The 21728-nt window shown below is 35.0% G+C and overlaps 5 protein-coding genes across 6 annotated transcripts; 3 read left to right on the forward strand and 2 right to left on the reverse strand.

Annotated features, from left to right (window-relative positions):
- Window positions 1-687: 687 nt before the first annotated feature.
- LOC114527228 (carbonyl reductase [NADPH] 3-like) lies at window positions 688-5830 on the forward strand. The gene is made up of 10 exons (XM_028548876.1): window positions 688-850; window positions 1002-1083; window positions 3374-3555; window positions 3654-3944; window positions 4146-4258; window positions 4495-4620; window positions 4960-5006; window positions 5104-5198; window positions 5368-5416; window positions 5493-5830. The coding sequence occupies exons 1-10, from the start codon at window positions 797-799 to the stop codon at window positions 5588-5590; spliced, it is 1137 nt and encodes a 378-aa protein (XP_028404677.1). The 5' UTR covers window positions 688-796; the 3' UTR covers window positions 5591-5830.
- A 36-nt stretch (window positions 5831-5866) lies between these two features.
- Window positions 5867-10340, reverse strand: LOC114527229 (putative deoxyribonuclease TATDN1). The gene is made up of 13 exons (XM_028548877.1): window positions 10145-10340; window positions 10021-10041; window positions 9872-9916; window positions 9316-9365; window positions 9139-9202; window positions 8514-8660; window positions 7939-7981; window positions 7778-7863; window positions 7532-7572; window positions 7175-7251; window positions 6820-6890; window positions 6257-6389; window positions 5867-6177 (listed from the first exon to the last, which is right to left on the reverse strand). Exons 1-13 carry the CDS (start codon window positions 10194-10196, stop codon window positions 6081-6083), a joined length of 927 nt encoding a protein of 308 aa, XP_028404678.1. The 5' UTR covers window positions 10197-10340; the 3' UTR covers window positions 5867-6080.
- Window positions 10341-10418: 78 nt separating this feature from the next.
- On the forward strand, window positions 10419-15072 carry LOC114527135 (plexin domain-containing protein 2-like). 2 transcript variants are annotated; one of them, XM_028548766.1, is made up of 13 exons: window positions 10419-10782; window positions 10972-11369; window positions 11850-11975; window positions 12198-12267; window positions 12364-12486; window positions 12561-12614; window positions 12706-12770; window positions 12912-13026; window positions 13262-13363; window positions 13823-13904; window positions 14168-14240; window positions 14331-14474; window positions 14683-15072. In XM_028548766.1, the coding sequence occupies exons 1-13, from the start codon at window positions 10722-10724 to the stop codon at window positions 14788-14790; spliced, it is 1521 nt and encodes a 506-aa protein (XP_028404567.1). In that variant the 5' UTR covers window positions 10419-10721; the 3' UTR covers window positions 14791-15072. The 2 variants fall into 2 exon arrangements, with proteins under 2 accessions (XP_028404567.1, XP_028404566.1); XM_028548765.1 differs by having other exon boundaries at window positions 10419-10705.
- Window positions 15073-15677: 605 nt separating this feature from the next.
- Window positions 15678-19192, forward strand: LOC114527132 (uncharacterized protein At4g17910-like). Its single transcript, XM_028548763.1, has 5 exons — window positions 15678-15874; window positions 16835-17372; window positions 17547-17803; window positions 18145-18298; window positions 18370-19192. Exons 1-5 carry the CDS (start codon window positions 15678-15680, stop codon window positions 18895-18897), a joined length of 1674 nt encoding a protein of 557 aa, XP_028404564.1. The 3' UTR covers window positions 18898-19192.
- Window positions 19193-19236: 44 nt separating this feature from the next.
- Window positions 19237-21728, reverse strand: LOC114527142 (transcription factor BTF3 homolog 4-like). The gene is made up of 9 exons (XM_028548773.1): window positions 21561-21728; window positions 20803-20869; window positions 20407-20520; window positions 20223-20274; window positions 20030-20086; window positions 19926-19963; window positions 19813-19846; window positions 19651-19701; window positions 19237-19474 (listed from the first exon to the last, which is right to left on the reverse strand). The coding sequence occupies exons 2-9, from the start codon at window positions 20854-20856 to the stop codon at window positions 19428-19430; spliced, it is 447 nt and encodes a 148-aa protein (XP_028404574.1). The 5' UTR covers window positions 20857-20869; window positions 21561-21728; the 3' UTR covers window positions 19237-19427.

A 21728-nucleotide genomic window follows, 5' to 3' on the forward strand; every position in this document is an offset into this window, starting at 1 on the left:
TGTAAAACTGTCTTTTTAATTAAGCAACACTCGAGATGCCGACACAAGTCAGCAACCCGCCCTGTTTTACCACCAACTTTTTTACATTGTGTTAAATAATTCATTATACTTGTGTATAACCTAGCCTCAAGATAGCGCTCTTACATAACATTTTCAGCAAAACATTTTCGACAAGCTACAATTTAAAGTCCAAAAAAGGAAATATTCAATACGTCTGTGACTCTGTGTACAGTACACAAACGTGTTGAATATTTCCTTTTTTGGTCCAGTGTACATCCCGTTGAGGTAAAGTCAGTTAATCATGGTATTCATATAAAAAATGATGATGACATACTCTGGAAAGAAAATCTCTGAGAATTATATACACGTATATATCAAACTATTATAGTATATATCAGATAAGCCTTTTTTACTGCATCCCGCATTCCCGCCTGTATTTTTATCAAAATGTGCACAAAATTTTACGACAATAAGAATTTCATTCGAACATATCCAGTCGTATATAGTTCGGAGGTATAAAGCAGTGTATATAGTTGGTATGGCTATTCAACGTGCTATGGAGCATTTCACAGGTTCAAAAACGGGGCCGTCCCGGCTTTGCGTGCATGCGTTCTCACATGCAGTTCACGTCCATGCTGAGATGCGTATGCGCACGGACAACGATGCAGCCAAGTATGATAAGTAGGAGACATAAATAGGAGATAAACATTGACAAAGGGGGTCAAAAGGTAACTCTCACTGCAAACTATTCTGCTGGTTTATCTGAACCGCTATATTTCTGTCTCGCGTATTCATCATGTCGCACGGATTTCAACCGTTTCATCCAACGAACCGAAGTCGAGTCGCAGTGGTAAAAACAAATTTTTCACTCTTTGTACATTTCTGTGTCGTTAAAGGAGGCAAAAAGCATTTAGCGCATGGTTTATAGCAATTAGTGTAAATGATGATTGGTCTTGACTGTATGTCGTTGCGTTCAATGTAAAGGTGTTATATCTTTTTAGGTAACCGGAGGAAACAAAGGTGTTGGGTATTCTGTCGTCAAAAAGCTGCTGAAGAAATTTCGTGGCGTTGTCTATTTGACAGGTTAGTAGAGTTTAAGAAATTGTTAATTGATTTCTATGTGTAAATTGCTCACGTCAACAATATGGTAATTTCATGAAATACATACTAGGCCATCTGCCATAATACTGGAGCTTAGCTCACATTTGGTGTGCAGTTTGGAAACCTGTGTTTGAAACGGTATCTCGTTTGATACAACCAAAGCTGTCGTCTTTTAACACAGCGCGCACAATGCTAAACTTTGAATTTATTTGGTAAATTTCCGATGACAGATAGCTATGCAAAACGCTTTGTAATTCGTGAGTCATATTAAAACAAAGTTAAAAATGTATTTAGAAACTTTTGTGAGTTGGAGTTGAATAGTTAGATATCGTTGTTGTTTTTGCTCGATCAGTGTTTTGGGTGAACATGCAGACGCTTGTAATTATATGGAGCTCACAGCAGAGATAGTTCCAGTGTCGTTGCAGGGTGTCTTTCAGTTGAATCACTTGAATGAGAACAAACTGTGTTGCGTACGCTATCTACGCTGCATGTTTAATGTTAACACAACCCAAGTTGTAACATAGCAATGTAAAATACGGCTTGGTTCCAATAACCGCAACAGAATATTCACAGTTTCTTTATATTGGAGTGTTAGCATTTCTTGAAACTACAATTATATCTATCTGAATAACGATAGTGTAATGCAGAGACAATAGTGAATAGGTAAAGGGGTGACTCGAGGCGTGTCGGTTTAGATATTTATTCCTTTCACATACTACCAATGGTGTCTTTGTATGTCCGTATGAGAAACATGTTACCATCTTTACACATTTCGTCTTGGCTTACACGTAACACGAGACGTTTAAGAATTTCATAATAGTCGTATTCGTGAAACACACGCAGCAATCTAACCGCCATTCAGGGTTTGCAACATTCCGATGATACCATGCAGTTTCTGAATATTATCGCTCAACTGCATGTAGAATAGAGACAAGTAATTGTCATCTTCAGCAAAGACAACGACATTTCATCCTCCCCCGACCTGAAATTGTAAAATTTAACACATAAGAGTACGTTTTGACTGTTTATGTTAAGAAAATATGTATAAAGCTTTCAACTCGTGTAAATAACATTGTCATTACAATTTTGCCGCCACTACTCAAATAAAACTCAATTGTTTATATTTGTAATAATCTCACTGTTCATCAAAACAAACCATGTTGGTCAGATGACATCGTGCTGTTTCTTAACCTATCAATAGGACTTGCTTAAATCACCTCTATCCTACTGTTTTTAACCACATACACATCTTTCTGCCTGTTAATGAAAAAAAAATCAAATTTTTTTTTATGGAAAAGAAGTTGAATTAAGCAGATTTCCATCAATGAAGCTCGCAGGGCTTTTGTTTGATAACACAGCTAATTAGATCCTTTTGTATGTGTGTGTTTTATATATTAATCACTCGTTGAGTTTTATATTCCGCTTAGATAATTAAACATACAACTTAAGAATACAACCTGTAAGCGATATTTCAATTGTTCTGAATTTTTTTTACCGCACACTCGTAGAGTGTGGATCTCGTTTACCCACGCATTACGTTTTGATTATCCCGGGTCAAAAGGCAAAAACTAGAAATGTCATACTGTCCCAGTTCTGCTGTTGCTGGTTTAAAGCTCAGTTTGCTTACTTCCATATTAGCCTCCGTCTAAATTCTCAACAGAAATAAGACTGTAGAGTCCCATGCATCTTTTGGTTGAAATAGGCCCAATTACTTCCAACGTGATTTCCGAGCCGGATAAAAATCTCATCCTGATTGGATTTTTTTTTTGACCATATATACGCATACTTATAAAAAGACAAAATTCACTGTCTCTCGAAAATAAACCCGGAGGAATTCAGTTGTGTCCAGTTTGATAGTGCGTATTTGCACTCCTTGGTACACAAATTACGTATAGCTCACGCATGCGCGTCACGTGACCTTTGACCGCGAAATCACATTTAGTTTGCAAGCGTTGCAATCGGAAACAGGACAAAGATATATGCCTTTGTCTTTGACTCTTTGTTTCAAATGCAAAAGTGATGAGACTTTGTGTATTTTCTCTTGTCCTTTAAGTTTTTTCCTCGGTTCCTCCTACTTCAAACTTGGTGCGAAAAAGATTTAGAAACACAAAATATGTCTTGCACAAAAGATTTGAAGCTTGCACACGGCAAAAACGAGTTTAAGCCTCAAAATGGCAATTTCACAGCTGTCATGCAGAAGAATGCAGAATGCGTATTCAAAGAAAATTGAACTTTTTATAGTTATGTTGATATCTCGTTGCTCTTCATCTAGCTCGTCACGAGGATAAAGGTTTGGCTGCATGTGAACATCTCAAGAAAGCAGGACTACACGCACCAAAGTTTTACCAACTGGATATTACTGACAAGGAACAGATTATGGAGTTTCGACAGCACCTTCAGAAAACGTATGGTGGGATTGATGTACTGATTAATTATGCTTCAGTACCTCACAAGGTAAAGTTGAAGATGTCTTCACACAACATGGCGCGCATCGTCAAAATTCCTTTATATGGTATACACTGAGCTATGTTTTCAATTTTTAAAACCTGAAGACGGCCAAGGGAGAAGAGAGTGATGAAGATGACGTTGAACATGAAGAGCACGATGGCGAAGCACAAGATCGCGGAGGTGCGGAAAACGTTGAGAAGAAACCTGAAGGTTCTGAAGAAAAACAAAATAATGAAAAGAAAGAAGTTGGAATTAAGATAGAAGTTAAAGTAGGAGTTGAAGAAAAGAAAGTACTAAGTCCAGAAGAAAAGATAGCGGAGGAACGTCGTCTTTTGGCTGAAAGTTATCGCAAACATAAAATTGAGAGCCATCCGTCAGAAGAGTTCTGGGTACCGGTAAGAAATTATTTGATGTTTTACCGAAAGTCAGAGCATATAGATTAATTTTATTGACTCTGTCGAGTTGTTTTTGTAGTAAATTAGCTCAAGAATCATTGGCGTGGTTTCCAGCTAAAAGGACAATGTTTAAAACTTTATCTTTCCTTAGTGCATGATAGCAACATAATTTCCAAAAAGTTTATGACATCGTTTTTCTAGAAAGTTGAGGTAGATCCTCGTGTCGAACTTGCTGAAACAACTCTGAAGACGAACGTTATTGGAACTTTAAATGTTATCCATTGTCTTCTACCGTTGTTTCGACAACACGGAAGGTATGACGTCGATCCAAATACTTTACGACTGTCATGTTACACGCTGTCAGGTATATAAAGACTTTTATCGGAGATTCAGTGTCCTCTTCTGGCCAATACAACGCGATCTTACGCAAACCCTTGTTCTTAAAAATTGTCTCTCTAGAAAGGGATATTGCCTCCTTCCCCTCCCCACGCCGTTGCTCCGACTGGCCCCTATCAGTAAATCAAAAGTTTTTTAATCTTATTGCATTTAGGATAATAAATATCTCGTCCAGTCTTGGAGTTTTATCCTCAATATCAAATGATGAACTTAGAGAGAAATTTGCAAACACATATTTAATGGAAAGTGAACTGATGGATATTTTGCAAACCTATATCGTGTAAGCTAGCTAATGACTGCACATGTTTCGGATATCACACGTCGCATTTCGTCGCGTCGAATTAATGCAAGTTAAAATAGATAAGATGATAAACCTAATTAAGCTTAATTATGATCTCATTATCTATTGTTCGAATTGCATTCGACGAGACTAAAATGTGACGTAAAAACTACAGCTTATAGTTCCTATTATGCTGCGCCAAAGACCAATGAGTATTTTTTATGTATACGATTGTATACGTCAGAATGAGATTGCTACAATACCAACAATAAAACACGCATGACTGTAGTTATGTAATTATCTGAAGTTCTTTAAATATGTCATGCAACTGTATTATAGTGACGTGAAGCATGACAAAGTCGAGGAAAAGGGGTGGCCCTCAAACGGTGAGATTTTGACAAAGTTTTGATAAAGTTTGTCTTTTAATCATCATTCCCTCACTGTTGACAACATAGCGCTAAAACTCTGTATTCCTGTTTGCAGTGTGGATACTTTCAAAGTTAGCAATCAATTTGATGACAAGAATTTTGGCCCGAGATCACAAATATGACGAAAGAAAGGACATTCTTATTACTTCGGTACGTACGATGAGAACAGACGACAACTGACTTTTAAAACATTTTTACAAATATATATCTAAATAATCTAATGCAATATTTCAAAGGTTAGTTACAATCTTAAAATGGGGCCTTTCAGAGTCCACTATATCTCGTTAAATATCACACATAAAAATCCTGAATTTTTTAGTGTTGCCCAGACCTCTCGGAGGATTCCACTCCACTCACTGCTGACCAAGGTAAGCGCATTCTATCGTGTACAAAAGCTCGAATTCTTCTGGGTGGATAAAAACAATTGTTATCCTACAATTACAGGTGCAGAGACTCCTTTTTATTTGGCTGTTCTGGCAAAAGGCGAGAAAAATTTGCATGGCAAGATCTTTAAAGACCAGAAAATAATGGAATGGGAATAAAATTATTAACTGATGATTGTGTTGATTTAGGTAGCGTTGCCAGGTAGATTACATCGAGAGATCGAGGCGGGATTATTACTACCATTATTCATTATACTAAACTAGGCGGTGTAAAAATGATTTGTATGAACAAGTGTAATGTTTGACAGCCCTAAGGCAAAATCGTGATATCACTTTCAGCTGTATTATATCTATTATGTATAGCATCTTGAAAATAAAATCCTTTTGTATAGATTATGTTTCCCATCACAAAGACAAAGTAGTTCACTGGTTCGGCTCAAAATTAGAATAAATTGCGGTCGGATATTTGTGATGGACAAAACACATATTGCCAGCTTTGTATCTTTGACAATTACCATGTACAGACGGCAATGGAATTCAGCTTACAGAAATAACAGTTCAGCAGGCGAGGGTAGATTTACGCGACATAAAATTTATGATAAATTAGCGTGTCTCATATGATGACACCTATCAATCATTTTGATAACTGTTATTTAAAAAATACATTTGTTGTGTTCTGATAAACAATTTCAGCAAGTTCAGAAACTTCTTGTTCCTTGATTGCAGCGAGAACTTCTAAAACTTGTCTAAAAAATAAAACAAATAACTGAAATACGATCATTTATCTATGTGCATATGGCTATAAATCTTTGCTATACACTGTACATTAGATTTGCTGGTTCATTTCTGCTCTTCACACAAAATCCCTCTTGCCATTTCTCTTTTTTCTTCGTATCAAACCTCGTCTTGATGTACTTAAATCCGGCGTGTGTAGGTCTGATCTCACACCACGGTGCATCTATCAGTTAAAAATATATTCATTACTTTAATATGCGACAATATAGGCTAGAGATATGAATGATTCTTAAGATAGCGTACTAATTGAAGACTGTTGCAGACACAAGCAGTCGCTAAAGTGGGGGGAAATCTACAGTAGATTCCAAGTTCCAAACACATATAACTTGATGGTAACACAAGAAAATTTGAAGGTCAGTGCATTTTTCCGTAGACACACACGGTTGCCTCGGTACCTCATGTGACCCTGGGGGTCTACGGGGGACACGAAGAACTCTGTCGGAAGTTTGGTATAGATAAACTTATAAGCATAGTGTATTCGTTCACGCCTCCCACAAACGTTAATGGATAATTTTAGCCCTCCCCAAAAAATGGAGCATTAAAAATGGTACGCCACAAAGGAGCTTAAAACGGTCCCAAACTGCTGCATGTACCTGTCTCGATCATGAGATTTTCAACTGGAATTGATTTCGCAACTTCAACATTCTCCTCTGTTTTAAATGAGCTGCAAAAAGTGATGTAAAAAACTATGCAACTTTCCTTGCAACTTATTGCTCCGCCTTTACTCCGGCCAGTTTATTGCATATTTTTGCATAAAGAAACGAGCGCGTTTCCTACCGTTGAGTACGTGGCCCTTCTATACAATATATTGTTCTCATTTTTCTATGGTTTCCTTTCCTTACCCAGTCTGATGAAGGCTATTACCTACCTCGAAACGTTAAGAATTGTTTTGCCTATTTAAGGCAGCTCATTCAACCACATTTTACTATAATATAATACAAGACCTACCATCCGGTTAAACCAATATATAGTCCTTGGTCAATAATAGAGTGTGCCTCTTCTTTATTGCCAGTAAAACAATGAGCCTATTACAAAGTTTAGGACGAATCATAATAAAGTTAGTACTTATACAAACAGTCGTACAGAATACGAATAATATTGTATAACTATAATGTATACATTATAATCACCTAATATGAGTTTCAAAACAGGTTTATGCAAGACTTAAAATGAGGCATGCATTTTTATTGATAGGAAAAAACAAGTGTAACAATCAGTCTAAGGAAACCACTTTCTATTGCAAAGAGAAATAGGAAAGAAATTTTTTGACAAATGAGCTAGCTTGCACGCTTGATTTTAACTTACAACGCCAGAGCTAATCCTATCCCGGTTTCGTTTTATTATGTCTAAAAATAGGGGGAAAGGAATATCAGCGTAACAGTATCTCCATAGATGCAAGTAGCCGTTGACTTGTAGCGACGATATCTGACGGGGAAGTCATCAGAGAGTCGCAATACAAACGGCTGATTGTCCACTTCTCACATCACAAAACGTACAAGCATTTAGTTCATTATAACTTAAGCATTTTGGCCAGAATTCTGATATACTTGCCAGAAAAATCTGTATGAGCGTTACGCATATGAAGAAACATTGGCAACTTCGTTTCTTCTGCCAAGTCAATTTGCTTTTCAAAATACCTGTAAAGTGAAACGTCTGATTTAGGAAACATGGAAATATGCATGTCTGGGAATTTTGTAGAGCTTTTTTCTTACTTTAACTGAGTTTCTTTGGAACAAAAATGCAAGCGATCGTAATCTGAAAACCAAATGTAGCGTGTTTTACTAGTAATTATATTTGTACAAGGGGAACCTGGCAAAACGGTAAGTACACAAGGATAAATAAGGTAATTCATAAAACAAGGAGAAAAATCAGGAAACAAAATTGCATGCTGCATGCATGCTTGGTAAATTCTGGCTGCATGCTTGGTACACTACCCTGGCTACCCTGGTCATTTGGACTTATGAATTATATATCTAATCACGATATTTTGTCATTAGCTTAACTAAATGTATGCAAGTTAGTAAATATCGCACTCTACAATTTTTTTTAGTAAAGTGAATATAATACATCGCATTTTTGTTTAGCACATCAATTTGAACCAAGTAAACAGAAAATTACTTCATTCCAGAGTAAATGTGCATTTTGTGTGTATTACAGACCATACATTACAAGAAACTTTGCAGTTGATAAGTTGGGATTTTTCTGTTAAAAAAACTGGCATTCTGTTTCTATTGTATTTGTAGTGTACATGATATCCATGATTAAAATGACTATATTTTCAACAAACCTAGTCCACACTCGCCAACAGCCACAACTTTTTTATTATGATTTTGAATTATTTCAAGTAGACGATTGAAATAAACATCTGGATCTCCTTCTTTCTCAAACTCATCACATCGAGTGGGATGACAACCAACAGTGCAGTACAAATCATCTGGATAATATTCGAAGACAGGATGTCCATTACAACCAACAGAGACTTCCCTTGCAGGATTGCTTCTCTGATTGCAACAGGGCTGACTACAGTATAGGATGAACAATAGTAACAGTGGGATATAAACATGCATGCAAGGGCGAATTACGATCACAAGGGCCATGTAGGTACAAATTACCATGAAACGACGGAGTCTGTGTCCTGGCTGCTCCCAGTGACTATTAAACCATGGTCACATCAACGAGGGATATGAATTTGTGCGTTTATCTATTGTATGCTGTACTTGCAGAGATTAAGAGAAAACACTGATGAAACCATTGTTTTCTAAATAGAGACTCACTGTTTGTCCAGGATATTGCCCACTTAAGTAGATTTTCTATTGGTCTAATTATTCAACTAATGCTTGTTGAATTGCAACTACAAAAAATATGACTAACAACAATTAAGGCATTCCTGTAGTAAATGCATAAAAAATTACCTCTTGTTTTACTGATTTCAAGACCTTTTTTTATATCATCTAAACAACCACAGGTCACAATCATCTGAAGAAATAGAATATATTGTCATACAAATGTTTTACAAAACACATATGCTCTAAATAGCTGACAACAACTTACATTTACCACATTTTTGCACTGTTGTCCTGTACATATACCTTATTAACACCAATATCAACTGCTCTTTTCAAAACTGATGCTAAATCGTCTAAAAACATGGAGAAGACTTGTATGTACTTGATTATCATTGTGGATTGAGACAATTAATGATTTTGTTGAGTAATGACAAGAACATCTTAGAGACCACAAAGCAGGAATTTAATTTTCAAAGTCACTTCAGTGATTTCAGTTGCTAAAGTAGAGATTTTAAAAGCCTCTATTTAAAAACAATATGCTGGACATTGAGCCATCTCTATTTTACCTTGCTGATTTCCTATGGTGCATTGCACTATTTTGGGCAAAGTAGTTTGGGTGCCTCAAGTTGTTTAGACATGTTTGATTTTTTTGAATTTTAAATCTTATCTGTCGGTGAGCATTAATTTGGCAACCTTTATCATCTTTGATATTATTATTTGCCATGTGAACTCAAAAGTCAAAATACTAGCTTGTATTGTTCTTATACAAAGGCTACTGCAAAAGATACCTGATACCAGCTAGTAACCATGCATATAGCTATAAAATTTTACAAATTTAATTATCATTTTAGACTCTAACCAGGATGATGTTGCTTGCCATGATAAATTCCTCTAAACATTAAATCTTAAAAAAAGACATGGTGACACATTTAACTGACCATGAAAACAATCGATTTAAAAAATACGACATATTATTGTGTAGTAATTATGATATAAATAGTTTCTTACCATTTAAATTAGCCCCAATATCTATAAAAAGAAAAATTTTTACTATTGTCTGATAATTGCAAAATATTTCTAAAAAAATGTCTTTGCCCCAAATATTATGAGATCTAGCTATTGTAATATTTACCAATCATCTTCAAACCAGCAGCTAAAAATTTCTCACTATGACTAGCAGCCATCTTGATTTAACAGGGCACATTCACTGCCACATTGTACTTTGCATGCAGCCAGTAATATACTTAAATCATTAACTGTGGTTTCTATGAATTCTATCCAATGATAGAAGTCAGTTCAGACTATGATTCTATTCAATCTAAATCTATTGTTTCTATTCTTAGGGCGCGCATCACGCGGGGATATCACGCGAGAGTCTCGCGAGGAATCATCCCGAATAGCAATCAATGAAAAAAATCACTTTATATATTTTTTCAAGTGTGACAGTTTGATGTGAGTGTCGGTCCAATATTTAATATTGCAATAATATGTAGCTTTTTTAATACATCATATATCATTTGATATTGCTTGATTACACTGGATAATTTTCTGGACGCGTTTCTGTCAACGAAAAGTCAACAGGAAATGGCAAAGTTATGTGTGGCAGCAGGATTCCACTTAAAAATATATCGTTTGTGTATTTTGCTTAATATATTGTTTGGAATAACACTTTGCAATCAGATGGAAATAAAAGGCAAGGGATCTATTTGATGATCGGAGCATTTATGTCGTATGTGAATATTCCTAGGAAAAATATATCGGTGATAATCGGTGATTGACTATACTTTAAATAACAATTTATGCAAAGTATTTTTTACATATTTACTGTCACATTAAAATGAAGTAATATCCGCAATCCTCACCAAATCAATGCATTTATGAAGGCTGTGTAATCTCTCAAATATTTGATTAAATCTGGACCATTTTTAAAATTTTTTCTTTTTGCCTTTCACTTCTTAGAAATCTCAGAACTTATTGAAGATTTTCAAGAAGTTCCAAAGGCATATTTAACAGAAAAACATGAAATTGTCCGGCGTGATGTAGTTCAACCTAATATATCCACTATTAGTCCTTCACAACCAACACAAAGAATCACCCCTTTGTCTCAAAAGCAATCTACATTGCAGCCAAAACTTGCTTCAACCAGTTTAAGTTCTCCCATGGTTAAACCTAATAAGACAGTTACCTCTGTATCCAAGACTGTATCATTAGCTACTGCAAAAATCCCATCTAGTCATGTAACAACAGAGAAACCATACAATTCAACAACACAATCTCAAACAACAAATACAGAGAACCAGCCAAAAACACCAACAAAGAAACCCTCAACAACTACATTACCAACAAAAATTGAAAAAGTGAGTACACATTAACATAACTATATTTTGGTAAATATTCATAAGAATTTATATTTTATCATGTGAGTGAAAATTTAAACAATTGAGTAGAAGACATATCTCGCTGTTGTTGGAATCAGACCCACAACCAGTAGCGTAGCCAGCCTGACGATTTGTCCCGCTGTGCTAATATTTTGGTGTTCACTGACTGTAAAAACAATAGATTTCTAAAGACATAAATACTTACAAAAACTCTAAATTTACATAGCGGCACAAAATCTTCAGGCTGGCTACGCCATTGCCCACAACCTTGGTTTTCCAGGTACAATACTGTACATCCCTGTCAATTTAGCAGCAAGAGGAGTTCCTATAGAGTCTAGTTCCTTCACTAACAATTTAGAGTGATGAATTAAAATGAATTATAGATATTTTCTCAAATTGTCTTGTTGGCTTCATCAGCCCTTAAACTTAATTAAAAGATTTAATCCTTTCCTACTGTAGGATGACCACAAGTATTACCGTTCACAACACTATAGTAATGGAAAAAAGTGGTGGTTTGATTTAGATGGTCATAGTAACAAGACTATATTGCATAAGGAGCTTTCTGAAAACATCAAGTTCTCATTTGTAAGTCAATTGATTTGAGAAGATACATCTGTTTTAGTTGCAATTTGTTTGCAGTAAGCTCTAAAAATTCTTATAGGAAGAAAGATAAAAGATTGGTGTTCTTAGGAATATAAAGTGTTAGGAAATTGTTATATACATGACTATATGCATATAGGCAGTTTATTTATAGTGGCTTTGGTAGTTTAGAAACTGTTTTTCTATTATTTCTTCAACAAATATTAGGTGTTACGAATATCATTCGATTTCCCATATTATGGACATCTGATTAGAAATGTTACCATCACAAATAAAGGTATAAAAATTATACTTTAGCTTCCAGATGATGTGCTTTCTATGCTGAATTAATGCTAAAATATATAATTTCAACAATTTATCATTTTGTTTGAAGGTTATTTGTTTCTTGGAGAGAGACTACATGTATTTAATGCATCGGCACAATATGCTGCTCCGTTAATGGCGGACTTCGGTGCTGACTTACATAATAAGACTTCTATTCGCTACATTGACACAGGTATATAATGTATTCCAAGTTAGTGCACAGTTAGGCAAATTTCTTAACTTTTGACTTGTGCTTGAATTATATAGGAGATCGATTCACAGTGGAGTGGGCAAACATGCAATTGAAAAACCAATTTCCAGGTCAAATATAAAACAAATATTGCATGTAATGATTATTGTTTTTGGTAATGATTTTGTGAACTTGTCATTCTCAGCTATTTTTTATCTTTAGGCAAAGAATTTTCATTCCAATGCTCTATCTTAAAGAATGGCAGTTTAATATTTGCTTATAAAGAGGTGAGTTGCATTATTCTTCAAATGTGAAGAAGTTCTCTGAAATTTAGGAAGTCAAATATGTTGTGAAACTCTACCACTAATAGGATTGAAGTTGTAGTGTTGTGGCAAGTTAATGAAGGAATTAATTTTTTAATAATTTAGATTCCTGTACAAGTAAAGAGCATAAGCACAAGTGGTTTCTTTGTACGTGTTGGTCTTTCAGATACATATCGAATTGAGAAGATTGGATACAATGTTCGGTACAATAATAAGATATGTAAGTGTACAAGATCATCTCATTAAACATAAAGTTGTTTCTAATACAAAAGTGTAATTTTGTTGTCTCTGCACAACTGTACACCTTTGTGTTAAAGTTTGGTAGGTACGTCCCACTTCCTTTATCAGACTGCACCTGCAGGGAATAATTATGCTGAATTATAGCAATCACATCAAACAATATACTGTCATATGCATTCTTCAAAACAATTTAGTGCTAAATTCTATATTTCTAGATAGAAAAGTACGGTTCATCATCTATTATCTGTATCATAAAGTTCAACTGGAAAAAAATAAGGTTTTAAGTGGTTCTGCATTTGTTCTCACACCAGTACCAAGTAAGTGAAATAATATTATTCCCTGTTTTTGGTGTGCATTTTGAAATGAGTATTGCAGTAGGTGGAAATTTATGAAAAAGCTTTTTAAATCTCAGGCAGATACAGTAGTTTTCGCATCTCTTGCTTGGAGCTTAGTAAAAATCCCAGAAAGGTCTTCGTGTCTGTTCTGTTTTATTTCATGCAAACGCACCTTATCTTCAATAAGTGGTGACTGTGATTGTTAAAAAATAATCGAACGTAAGAAATTGAGCGGATAGCTTATTGAAATTTCTTACAGCTGCAATTTGTATTCAGGTAACAACCTGCAATATATCACTCGCAGTTTCACTGATACATTACACCTTTTCAATGTATAACCGGAATAAAACTGAATGTAGCTTATTAAGGAAAAGACTAACTCTCTGTCATTTTCACAATTGAATTAATACAATGTTATAGCATGAATTATCTCTCTGCTAGACTGTGTAATGTTCAACTCGTGTGACGATTGTGTCAATACTCGGACAGCGTTTAAATGCAAATGGTGTCCCAAGATTAAGAGGTGAGAATGCAGGGAATTGTCGCATTTGATTTGATGCGATCGAATGGGGTCCAAAGCAGACTTGAGTATTGGGTTTTTTAATAGGTTCAATTTATATGGTTTTTTGTCCATTGGCCAGAAATAAATTGTATTATTTCCACGATATTTCATAGTAAGCCAAAAAAATTATTGATCACAGTGACACAGACAATAGATTAAAATTGAGAAACAATACGGATTAATCTAAAGCAAGCCTAATCGTTTAAAAACGTTCTCTAATATAGATGCTCAGATGGTATTGATAGACACCGCCAGAGTTGGTTAAACGCTGGTTGTACGAAAGACAGTGTGGAATCAGTACGTTTCAACATAGCGATAATGGTACATTCAGTTCACACATTTACGATGAGATGACTTATTCATATTGGATACCTTTTTTATATATAGTGCTCTAGTGACGACAGTTCTAAACTTAGCGGAGGAGAAATTGCCGTTATTGTCATTCTTCCGCTTCTTGTGATGGTCATTGTTGCTTGGTTTGTGTACGCTTACTTTCACCCTCAAACTAAATCAGGACTTTGTTTGATCGAGGTAAGATCTCAGTAGGAATGCTCTCTTGTTTCACTTACCCCTCTCTTATAATTTAACGCAATGGTTCGCCTGCAAGTTCTGTCAGTGTCAGTAATCGTGCTACTGGCCATTGACTTCTTCTAATGTTGGGAATTGGTAGCAGTACGGTACCCGCATGTTTGATTACGTTTAAACCTTACGAGTTAATGCATATTTTTCACAATCACAGTATGGCAACCCAACAAAGTGGTGTCGCAATTCAAGTGGCGAGACGCGAAGCACGTCAACAGATGGTCGAATCAGTTTTAAAACTATGCCTTTTGAAAGCAATTCTTAAATATCTTGATGATTTCGTTGGATTTTAGTTGTACAGAAATGACGTTATATTTTTAGTCTTACATGCAGTTGTTTTTAGTCTTTGTAATAAGTTCGAAACAAGATGGCGGTTATAGTTAGATAACTAACCATTATACCGTCCTCCACTTACCAAATCTACGGCCATTTCTTCGCTAATCTCTAATAGGAAGTTTTGAATATACATTATATGAATATAGTTTTTAATACACATATGCCATACTTAGCATTGCAAATAATTAATTGAATAAAATTTAAAAACTTTAATGCCACATATGTGTACCTGTAAGCATGTTCATTATGGAAAAAAACTAAGAAGGTTCATTGTCAGGGACCAGTTGTTCCCTTCAAAGCTAGGTTAGCGCTAACCCTGGCTTAAATTTTAATCCAGTGTTTTAGTTTATGTATTTCTGAACCACTGACACTGTTCGTTTTGAAACTTTAGAAAGCTTTCTTTCGGTCCAGAAAAGACTTCTTTCGGTCCAGAAAATATTATGAAAAAAGATATTCATGCGACTGCATAAAAAAATCGTGTAAAGATTTGCTTTAACCCAGGCTTAAGCTAACCGGTTTTTAAACAACCGGCTCCAGGTGTTCTCCTTTAACTGAATGTGCTCGTTCAGATGCGAGAATTTCGGAAAACGCAAAAAGACTCGCGCCAAATCAGTCCATGGGGTTAGTAAAGGGAATGAATAAATTGACCTAAGACGGCCTTCAGTTGTTGTTGGAATGATTGCATGTGAAATAGTTGTTTGTAATATTTATATAGATTTTTATTTTTTTATACTTAGTAATTAATATCTTTTCTTTCTCATCCATCATATATATTCCCATTTAACTGGCACCAATTAAAAAAATTCCGCATACATAATGTATGCTAATACCAATATGGCTGCCGAAAGTTATCGGGATATTCAGAAATCCTTTATTAGTAATTTAAATGGAACTACAGCGTTAGAGATATCTGTTGTGACTTCGGTTGCTCCTTTTTCAGTAATACTAAGATCTTTAATATGGCAATTACTCGCTGGGAATCGTCAAAAACTTGAAGGAATTTTTTCCATAAGGTGATTCATAATTTACAATATAATATAGTCATAGACCGTAATAGATGTACTATTTATAACGCAAATTGTTACAATTTAATATTTCTTAGAATAATCTTACTGCTTCCTTTAAACCTGTTTTAGGGGATGGTTTTATTACAGTAAAGTAGAAAAAAATAAGGATAATTCTGCCCTCAAAATGTGCTCAATTTAAATTTTGTTTGAATTCCTCAGGTATATAAAAACCAGTGGGTACATGCGCCCTTCTTGCCCATGGCCTGCACAGCCCTATAGTGTTTACAGTGTGCAATATACAGGATTATTATGGTCAACAGTTAGAAATACTAGGAACTCTCTATATTCCTAAAACCCCTCAGGGATTGCTGTCAGTTGACAGCTGTTTATTACCTTTGACTTCCAATGGAGTGAGATAGATACATCCTAGATCTCATTAACGTCTGATACGTGGTTCAATATAGAGGGTGTGTTTTCTGTAACTTACTGCAATAGACTGCTTCATGGTGTGAGACTATTTAAATTTTTGTATTCAGATATGTTGTGACTGTTAATATGTATACAATTCAAATTCTTTTAGAACAAATTCTTTTTGAACAAACTCTTTTGGGGAAGTTGGGTATTAACATATTATTAAAATGCTCTACAAAATCACATGTACGCAGCTCAGATTCAATCGAGGAACAGTTGAGAAAAATGTGTTGAGGAAAACTGTCCATCCCCTGATAGGAAATTAGGAATCGAACCTACTAAGATGCCTTTTACATTTTTTTATTTTAAATTTTGGAGACCTGAATTAATATACCAAATCAATCAGATTAATAAGAATTTGCTACTAATGGTTGCTTCATAAAGGGCAGCAAATTAAGTTGTCTTGATTAGAAGATCTGGTACATTGTAAATGGAGCCTAAATCGACTTTCCAGACTTCCAGTGGTTCAATTTAGTGTGTGTTTATCACTTACAGTGGCATATTTGTGGTGGAGTTTATCACTTTGATTATACCCATGTTTCTCATCTTCACCTTTCTGGCTAATTACGCATTTATCTTCATCACAATATTGGTATTATTGACGACCACAGGACTTGTCTTTTTTAATTCAAAGCAGAACATGACTGTTCCAGCTCCGATTCTTAATACAAAGAAACGATTTCTCTATAATTTCCGGGCATATGTGAACATTGCAACAGCTATATCAATACTTGCTGTTGATTTTACCATCTATCCTCGACGTTTTGCTAAAACGGAAACCTATGGTACTGGTTTAATGGATGTTGGTGTCGGCTCCTTTATCATCGCGAATTCTGTCGTTTGTCAAGACGCAAGAGGAACTGTCACTACTCTGTCTTTTGTGAAAGCTGTCAAAAAAGAACTTCGTGCAGTATTAGTGTTGCTCGCGCTTGGTCTAGTACGATTTATTGCTGTCAAAACTACAGATTATCAAGAACATGTTAGTGAATATGGTGTGCACTGGAATTTCTTTCTAACACTAGCATGCGTTAGGGTAAGTTCATGCGACATATGGTATTTCAAAACTTTGTTGTATCGTCAGTCTCTGTCTTTTCCTAACTTACGTATATCCTATCTAGTATCTACCTTGAATTCTCTTGGAATGAGGACAGGAAAAAAGTGCATATTTTAAAATTCCATATCTGACAAATTTTATCGTATGTTTCAGGTTTTCTCGACCATAATTCTTAGGACTTTACCAGAAAGTCTTGGGAAATACCCATGGGTTATTGGGCTTCTCATAGGTCTTATTTATCAGAGTTTTTTGGTGAATGGTTTGGAGGAATTTGTTGTCAACGGTAGCAAAGGTGATGGTTCAAGGTCGAATTTTATTGATGCTAACCGTGAAGGAATTGCTTCTTCTTTTGGTTATCTTTCCCTTTATTTTATTGGAATATCAATCGGGAGAATAATTTTTCACAGAAAGTATGCTGTTTACTTAATATTAATTAAGCAGTTCCCCTTGTTTTATGTATCCCAGACGAGTTCCTTTGTCTGTTGTAGTCAATAGTTGTGCCTAGTAGAATCAATGTTTTTCAAATCAGTTTTTGACTGGTGACCTTGCGCGAAACGGCATTTAATTTCATCCTAATTAATTTGATTTAGACAGTATAACAAATTTTCCCCAAGAAAAATGACTTGTGGAAAAAACGGTCAAAGCAAGCTGTTTCTGAACTAGACGACCTCGTACAGCATGTGTTCGTCTTTATTGCTTATAATGTCGACATGTACAATTCACTAAATGTAAAATTTTATCCGTATTTTAGAGACAATTGTTCGAATTCTTTAGTGAATCTTTTGTTATCGTTGATCTGTGTTTCTCTATTGTGTTGGTTTATATTGTGGTATTGGGGAAATAAAACCAACCCTGAACGTATTATATCAAGAAGGCTGGCTAATTTTCCCTTCGTTTTATGGCAGGTGAGTTTGAAGTAGAAGAAGATTGTTGAGTGTTGATTTCAAGGTAGTTAGTTTAATTTGTCTTGTTCTAGGTTGGCTACAATGTTCTATTGATGACCCTCCTCCTTGCGGTTGATGTCGTGGTGGTTGTTTTTGTTCCCACCCAGGCCTTCCTCAGATATTCCGGTGGTTGCTGGTCATGCTCAGTGCCGTCGACCGCACCACAGGAACAGAGTACGGAAAGTTCGCAACCCGTGCAGAACTGGAGAATAGAGAATTTAACTCAGGATTCATCTCATAGAAGACAATCTCACAAAGGAGGGGAAGAATCATCCCAAAACACTGATGTGAATTACGCTTATGAAAAAACAGAATTACCCGTTACAAAAGCTGGAACTGGTAAAAATGTCTCTGGTTGTGCATGTCTTCTCTCTGCCGTTAATTATAATTTATTAGCGTATTTTCTTTTAGCAAATATCCTCACTGGCATTGTGAATTTATCATTAGAGACAATTCATGCATCACCAATCATTGCGCTTGTTATTATGAACATTTATCTACTTACATTGCATGCAGCGATAACGGTGTTTTACAAACATAATATTTTATTAAAACTTTAATCGTTTTCCGGCTTTATCCTTCGAATACTGAAGAAATATTATATGAAACAGGATATTTAAACATACAAAGCACGAGTTGTGCCTGCTGCAGGTTGCGACGAATGTAGGTTACACGCCAACTTAACCATGGGCATGGTCAGTCGGAAATTGTGCGAATAGGTTAGCATATATATAAACAAAACAACTGGCTTCGAGCGCGTTTATTGTAGTGTACCCATAGTACCCCTTTAAGAACCCTTTTCGCATTAAAATTTATCATTCAAAAAAAACACACCAGTCAAAAAAACGTTTTTCTTGAAACTATTTGATCATGTTAAGAATATTGTTTGAACTACAAAATTAGCAGTACCACCACTCTCCAAACTGTTAATGAAAAATAAATGAAATAAAAAATAAAGATATGTAAATTAGTTTGTCCTAGACGCGCATATTACTGGCGTCATTTCTAATGTAAATGTTTTGTATGTAGTTTACTCCGCAGGGCAAAATATTTTTGTTTGTCATTGCTGGTTGGCGATGAATTGACACTTTTATACTGTTTCATTTTTGGAAGGTTCATCAAAGTTTTCCACAAGATCTATAAGATTAACCAAAATATACATGTCAATGAACAGATGAATGGTTATACTTAACCCCTCCTGGATTGTGTATGTCTTAAAAACAATCAGAAGGATTTTCTAATTCTTCCCTATGTACGAAACCCTATTTATGGAACAATGTGCATGTATTAGACATGTCTAGAATAAGTTTTACCTGGTACTTCATCATCAGCATCATCTAGAGCTGAAATATCACTTGAAGGTACTACAAAAATGAAGGCTTAATTAATTAATATGTAATATACTATGTTCATGTTAGGAACAACCAAATTCACTAGCAATTCATAGGCTGTCATAGGCTGTTGATATCACTTACCAACTGGCATTTTAGTTGGAAGATTTGTTAGATCCTGAAACCATAATAGAAAGGAGGAAATTCAATAAATAATTGATAGTAGTACTTTACCAAAAGATGATTTAATATCTTACCAGTTGGTTATATATTCCAGGCAGCAAATCACTCAGAGCTAAAGGAAGATAACCAAATATGAGTATATATGCTTTCTATTAAATAAATTATGCAAGAAACTTACGTTTGGTTTCAGCATGACCTTGTATAGCAAATGTATTAGCTTGAAGCGAGGCTTGCACTATAAAAATATACACTTGTAATGAAATGTGCTCAAATGGAACTTGAAACTATGCACTACACCACCCTGTGGTCACTTGAGATCTTTGTGCACCATACCATGAGATTTTGTCTTTATATATAATTATTTTCTATACCTTTAGGATTTAGAAAATGAATAACATTTCCATCATCTTTTATCATGTTAACCTAAAATTTTATAAAAAATAATGACAATTTTAAAGTGACTTTCAAATTACTAAAATGTTGTCATTCCCTTTTTATTTTTCTGATAGTCTAACTTAAGCACACCATGCTATAGAAGAGAAGATATCTAAATACCTCTTCAATACCAGGGATTGTGTTAACTGCAAGTTTTTTCAATGAATTTTGTAATCTTTTGTCATCTGTAGTTGCCGTTTTATGTACAACCTTCTTTTTTCTACGAGGAGTACCCTAGAAATGTGAATATCATAAAAAGTGTAGTTAGTAAACCATTTAGCAGTTGACTTAATTACTTTCATACTATAGGTTTGTACATTGATAGTCATAATGGTAACACCCTCAGTGGAGCAAGCTGCATGTAGTTTGTTGGTATCTACACATAAACATTAAATAAACTACATATAAATTGGATAACAAAGGTGTTTCTCAATAGTTCTGACCAGTACTATAAATGAATGGGGTGAACACTAATTAAAGTAGTACATTTTGTCGACTAATGATAGATGGACTTACTTTTCCTCCTATTCGAACTTGATTCTGTAGTTTGTTCAATTTATCGGGATTCATATTGCAGTGTTTTCTAAATCAAATGTTAAATACTCTATCACCTTTTAGAGAAAGGCATGGTCAGTCTCATAAACAGATAAACAAGAATCCTCTTCAAATATAATTGCATTTCAACATCTCCCAGTCATTTCAATCCTTTTCAGGATTTGAAATGCTACCTTGGCCCTATCCAAGGGAATTCAATGTATCGGCCCAACATTGCAAGATGACATTGCGAACCTCACAATAAACAAATTCAGTTTTGAAATTGTTTTTGTTATTTAGAGCATTGCTAGGTATATTTTGTTCGAGATTTTATTTTCCAAATTTTTCAAGCATAATCTTCAGGTCTGCAAAAAGACAAAATGTGTCCAAATGTTTGGGCATATACATTCGTTCACATTTTATGACTGTATAAAATATTAACAAATACAAGTGACTCCTCACTATTGCCTCTCACATGTAGTTGGGCCCATATATAGAAGACATTTTGAACATGACCCTAATACCAAACCCTATAAACTAGAGACTCAACTAGACTGATTCTCTCAAATGTATTTTTAAACGAATTGTATCCCATCTATCACAACTATGGCAGAGCATTGGATTTTAAATAAACATGGATACATATAAATATACTATTTAACTTTACTAATTTCACATATTTATAATCATACATCACAATTCACACATGTTTCGCCAAGAATGATAACAAAATTACTTACCTCAACTGTTATGTATTACTCGGTAATTTCATGAACTTTAAATGTATATTTTGAACTAAAGAGCAGGGCGTTAATGGCCAGAAAACGAGAAATTTTGTCTGTTTCTAAAACCACGAGGATGACCTGATCGATGGCGGTGCGGAAAGAAACAAGTCGCCGAATCAACAA

Source organism: Dendronephthya gigantea, unplaced genomic scaffold (assembly GCF_004324835.1).
Source record: "Dendronephthya gigantea isolate DGI-Jeju-01 unplaced genomic scaffold, DenGig_1.0 000043F, whole genome shotgun sequence".
Classification (NCBI taxonomy): Eukaryota; Metazoa; Cnidaria; class Anthozoa; order Malacalcyonacea; family Nephtheidae; genus Dendronephthya; species Dendronephthya gigantea.

Excerpts from the sequence above, each read along its gene's own strand:
- LOC114527228 (XM_028548876.1), top strand. The coding sequence starts at position 797 with ATGTCGCACGGATTTCAACCGTTTCATCCAACGAACCGAAGTCGAGTC. Across the intron at positions 3,556-3,653 it reads ATGCTTCAGTACCTCACAAG|ACGGCCAAGGGAGAAGAGAG; the intron begins GTAAAGTTGAAG and ends TAAAACCTGAAG. Across the intron at positions 3,945-4,145 it reads CAGAAGAGTTCTGGGTACCG|AAAGTTGAGGTAGATCCTCG; the intron begins GTAAGAAATTAT and ends TCGTTTTTCTAG.
- LOC114527229 (XM_028548877.1), bottom strand. The coding sequence starts at position 10,196 with ATGGCTGCTAGTCATAGTGAGAAATTTTTAGCTGCTGGTTTGAAGATG. Across the intron at positions 7,982-8,513 it reads TGTTGGCGAGTGTGGACTAG|ATTACGATCGCTTGCATTTT; the intron begins GTTTGTTGAAAA and ends TTTGGTTTTCAG. Across the intron at positions 6,891-7,174 it reads TATATTGGTTTAACCGGATG|CTCATTTAAAACAGAGGAGA; the intron begins GTAGGTCTTGTA and ends CACTTTTTGCAG.
- LOC114527135 (XM_028548765.1), top strand. The coding sequence starts at position 10,597 with ATGGCAAAGTTATGTGTGGCAGCAGGATTCCACTTAAAAATATATCGT. Across the intron at positions 13,364-13,822 it reads TGTTCTCACACCAGTACCAA|ACTGTGTAATGTTCAACTCG; the intron begins GTAAGTGAAATA and ends TCTCTCTGCTAG. Across the intron at positions 13,905-14,167 it reads TGGTGTCCCAAGATTAAGAG|ATGCTCAGATGGTATTGATA; the intron begins GTGAGAATGCAG and ends TCTCTAATATAG.
- LOC114527132 (XM_028548763.1), top strand. The coding sequence starts at position 15,678 with ATGTATGCTAATACCAATATGGCTGCCGAAAGTTATCGGGATATTCAG. Across the intron at positions 15,875-16,834 it reads GAAGGAATTTTTTCCATAAG|TGGCATATTTGTGGTGGAGT; the intron begins GTGATTCATAAT and ends TATCACTTACAG. Across the intron at positions 17,373-17,546 it reads TAACACTAGCATGCGTTAGG|GTTTTCTCGACCATAATTCT; the intron begins GTAAGTTCATGC and ends CGTATGTTTCAG.
- LOC114527142 (XM_028548773.1), bottom strand. The coding sequence starts at position 20,856 with ATGAATCCCGATAAATTGAACAAACTACAGAATCAAGTTCGAATAGGA. Across the intron at positions 19,964-20,029 it reads AGGTCATGCTGAAACCAAAC|CTCTGAGTGATTTGCTGCCT; the intron begins GTAAGTTTCTTG and ends ATCTTCCTTTAG. Across the intron at positions 19,475-19,650 it reads TGCTGATGATGAAGTACCAG|ATCTTGTGGAAAACTTTGAT; the intron begins GTAAAACTTATT and ends TTAATCTTATAG.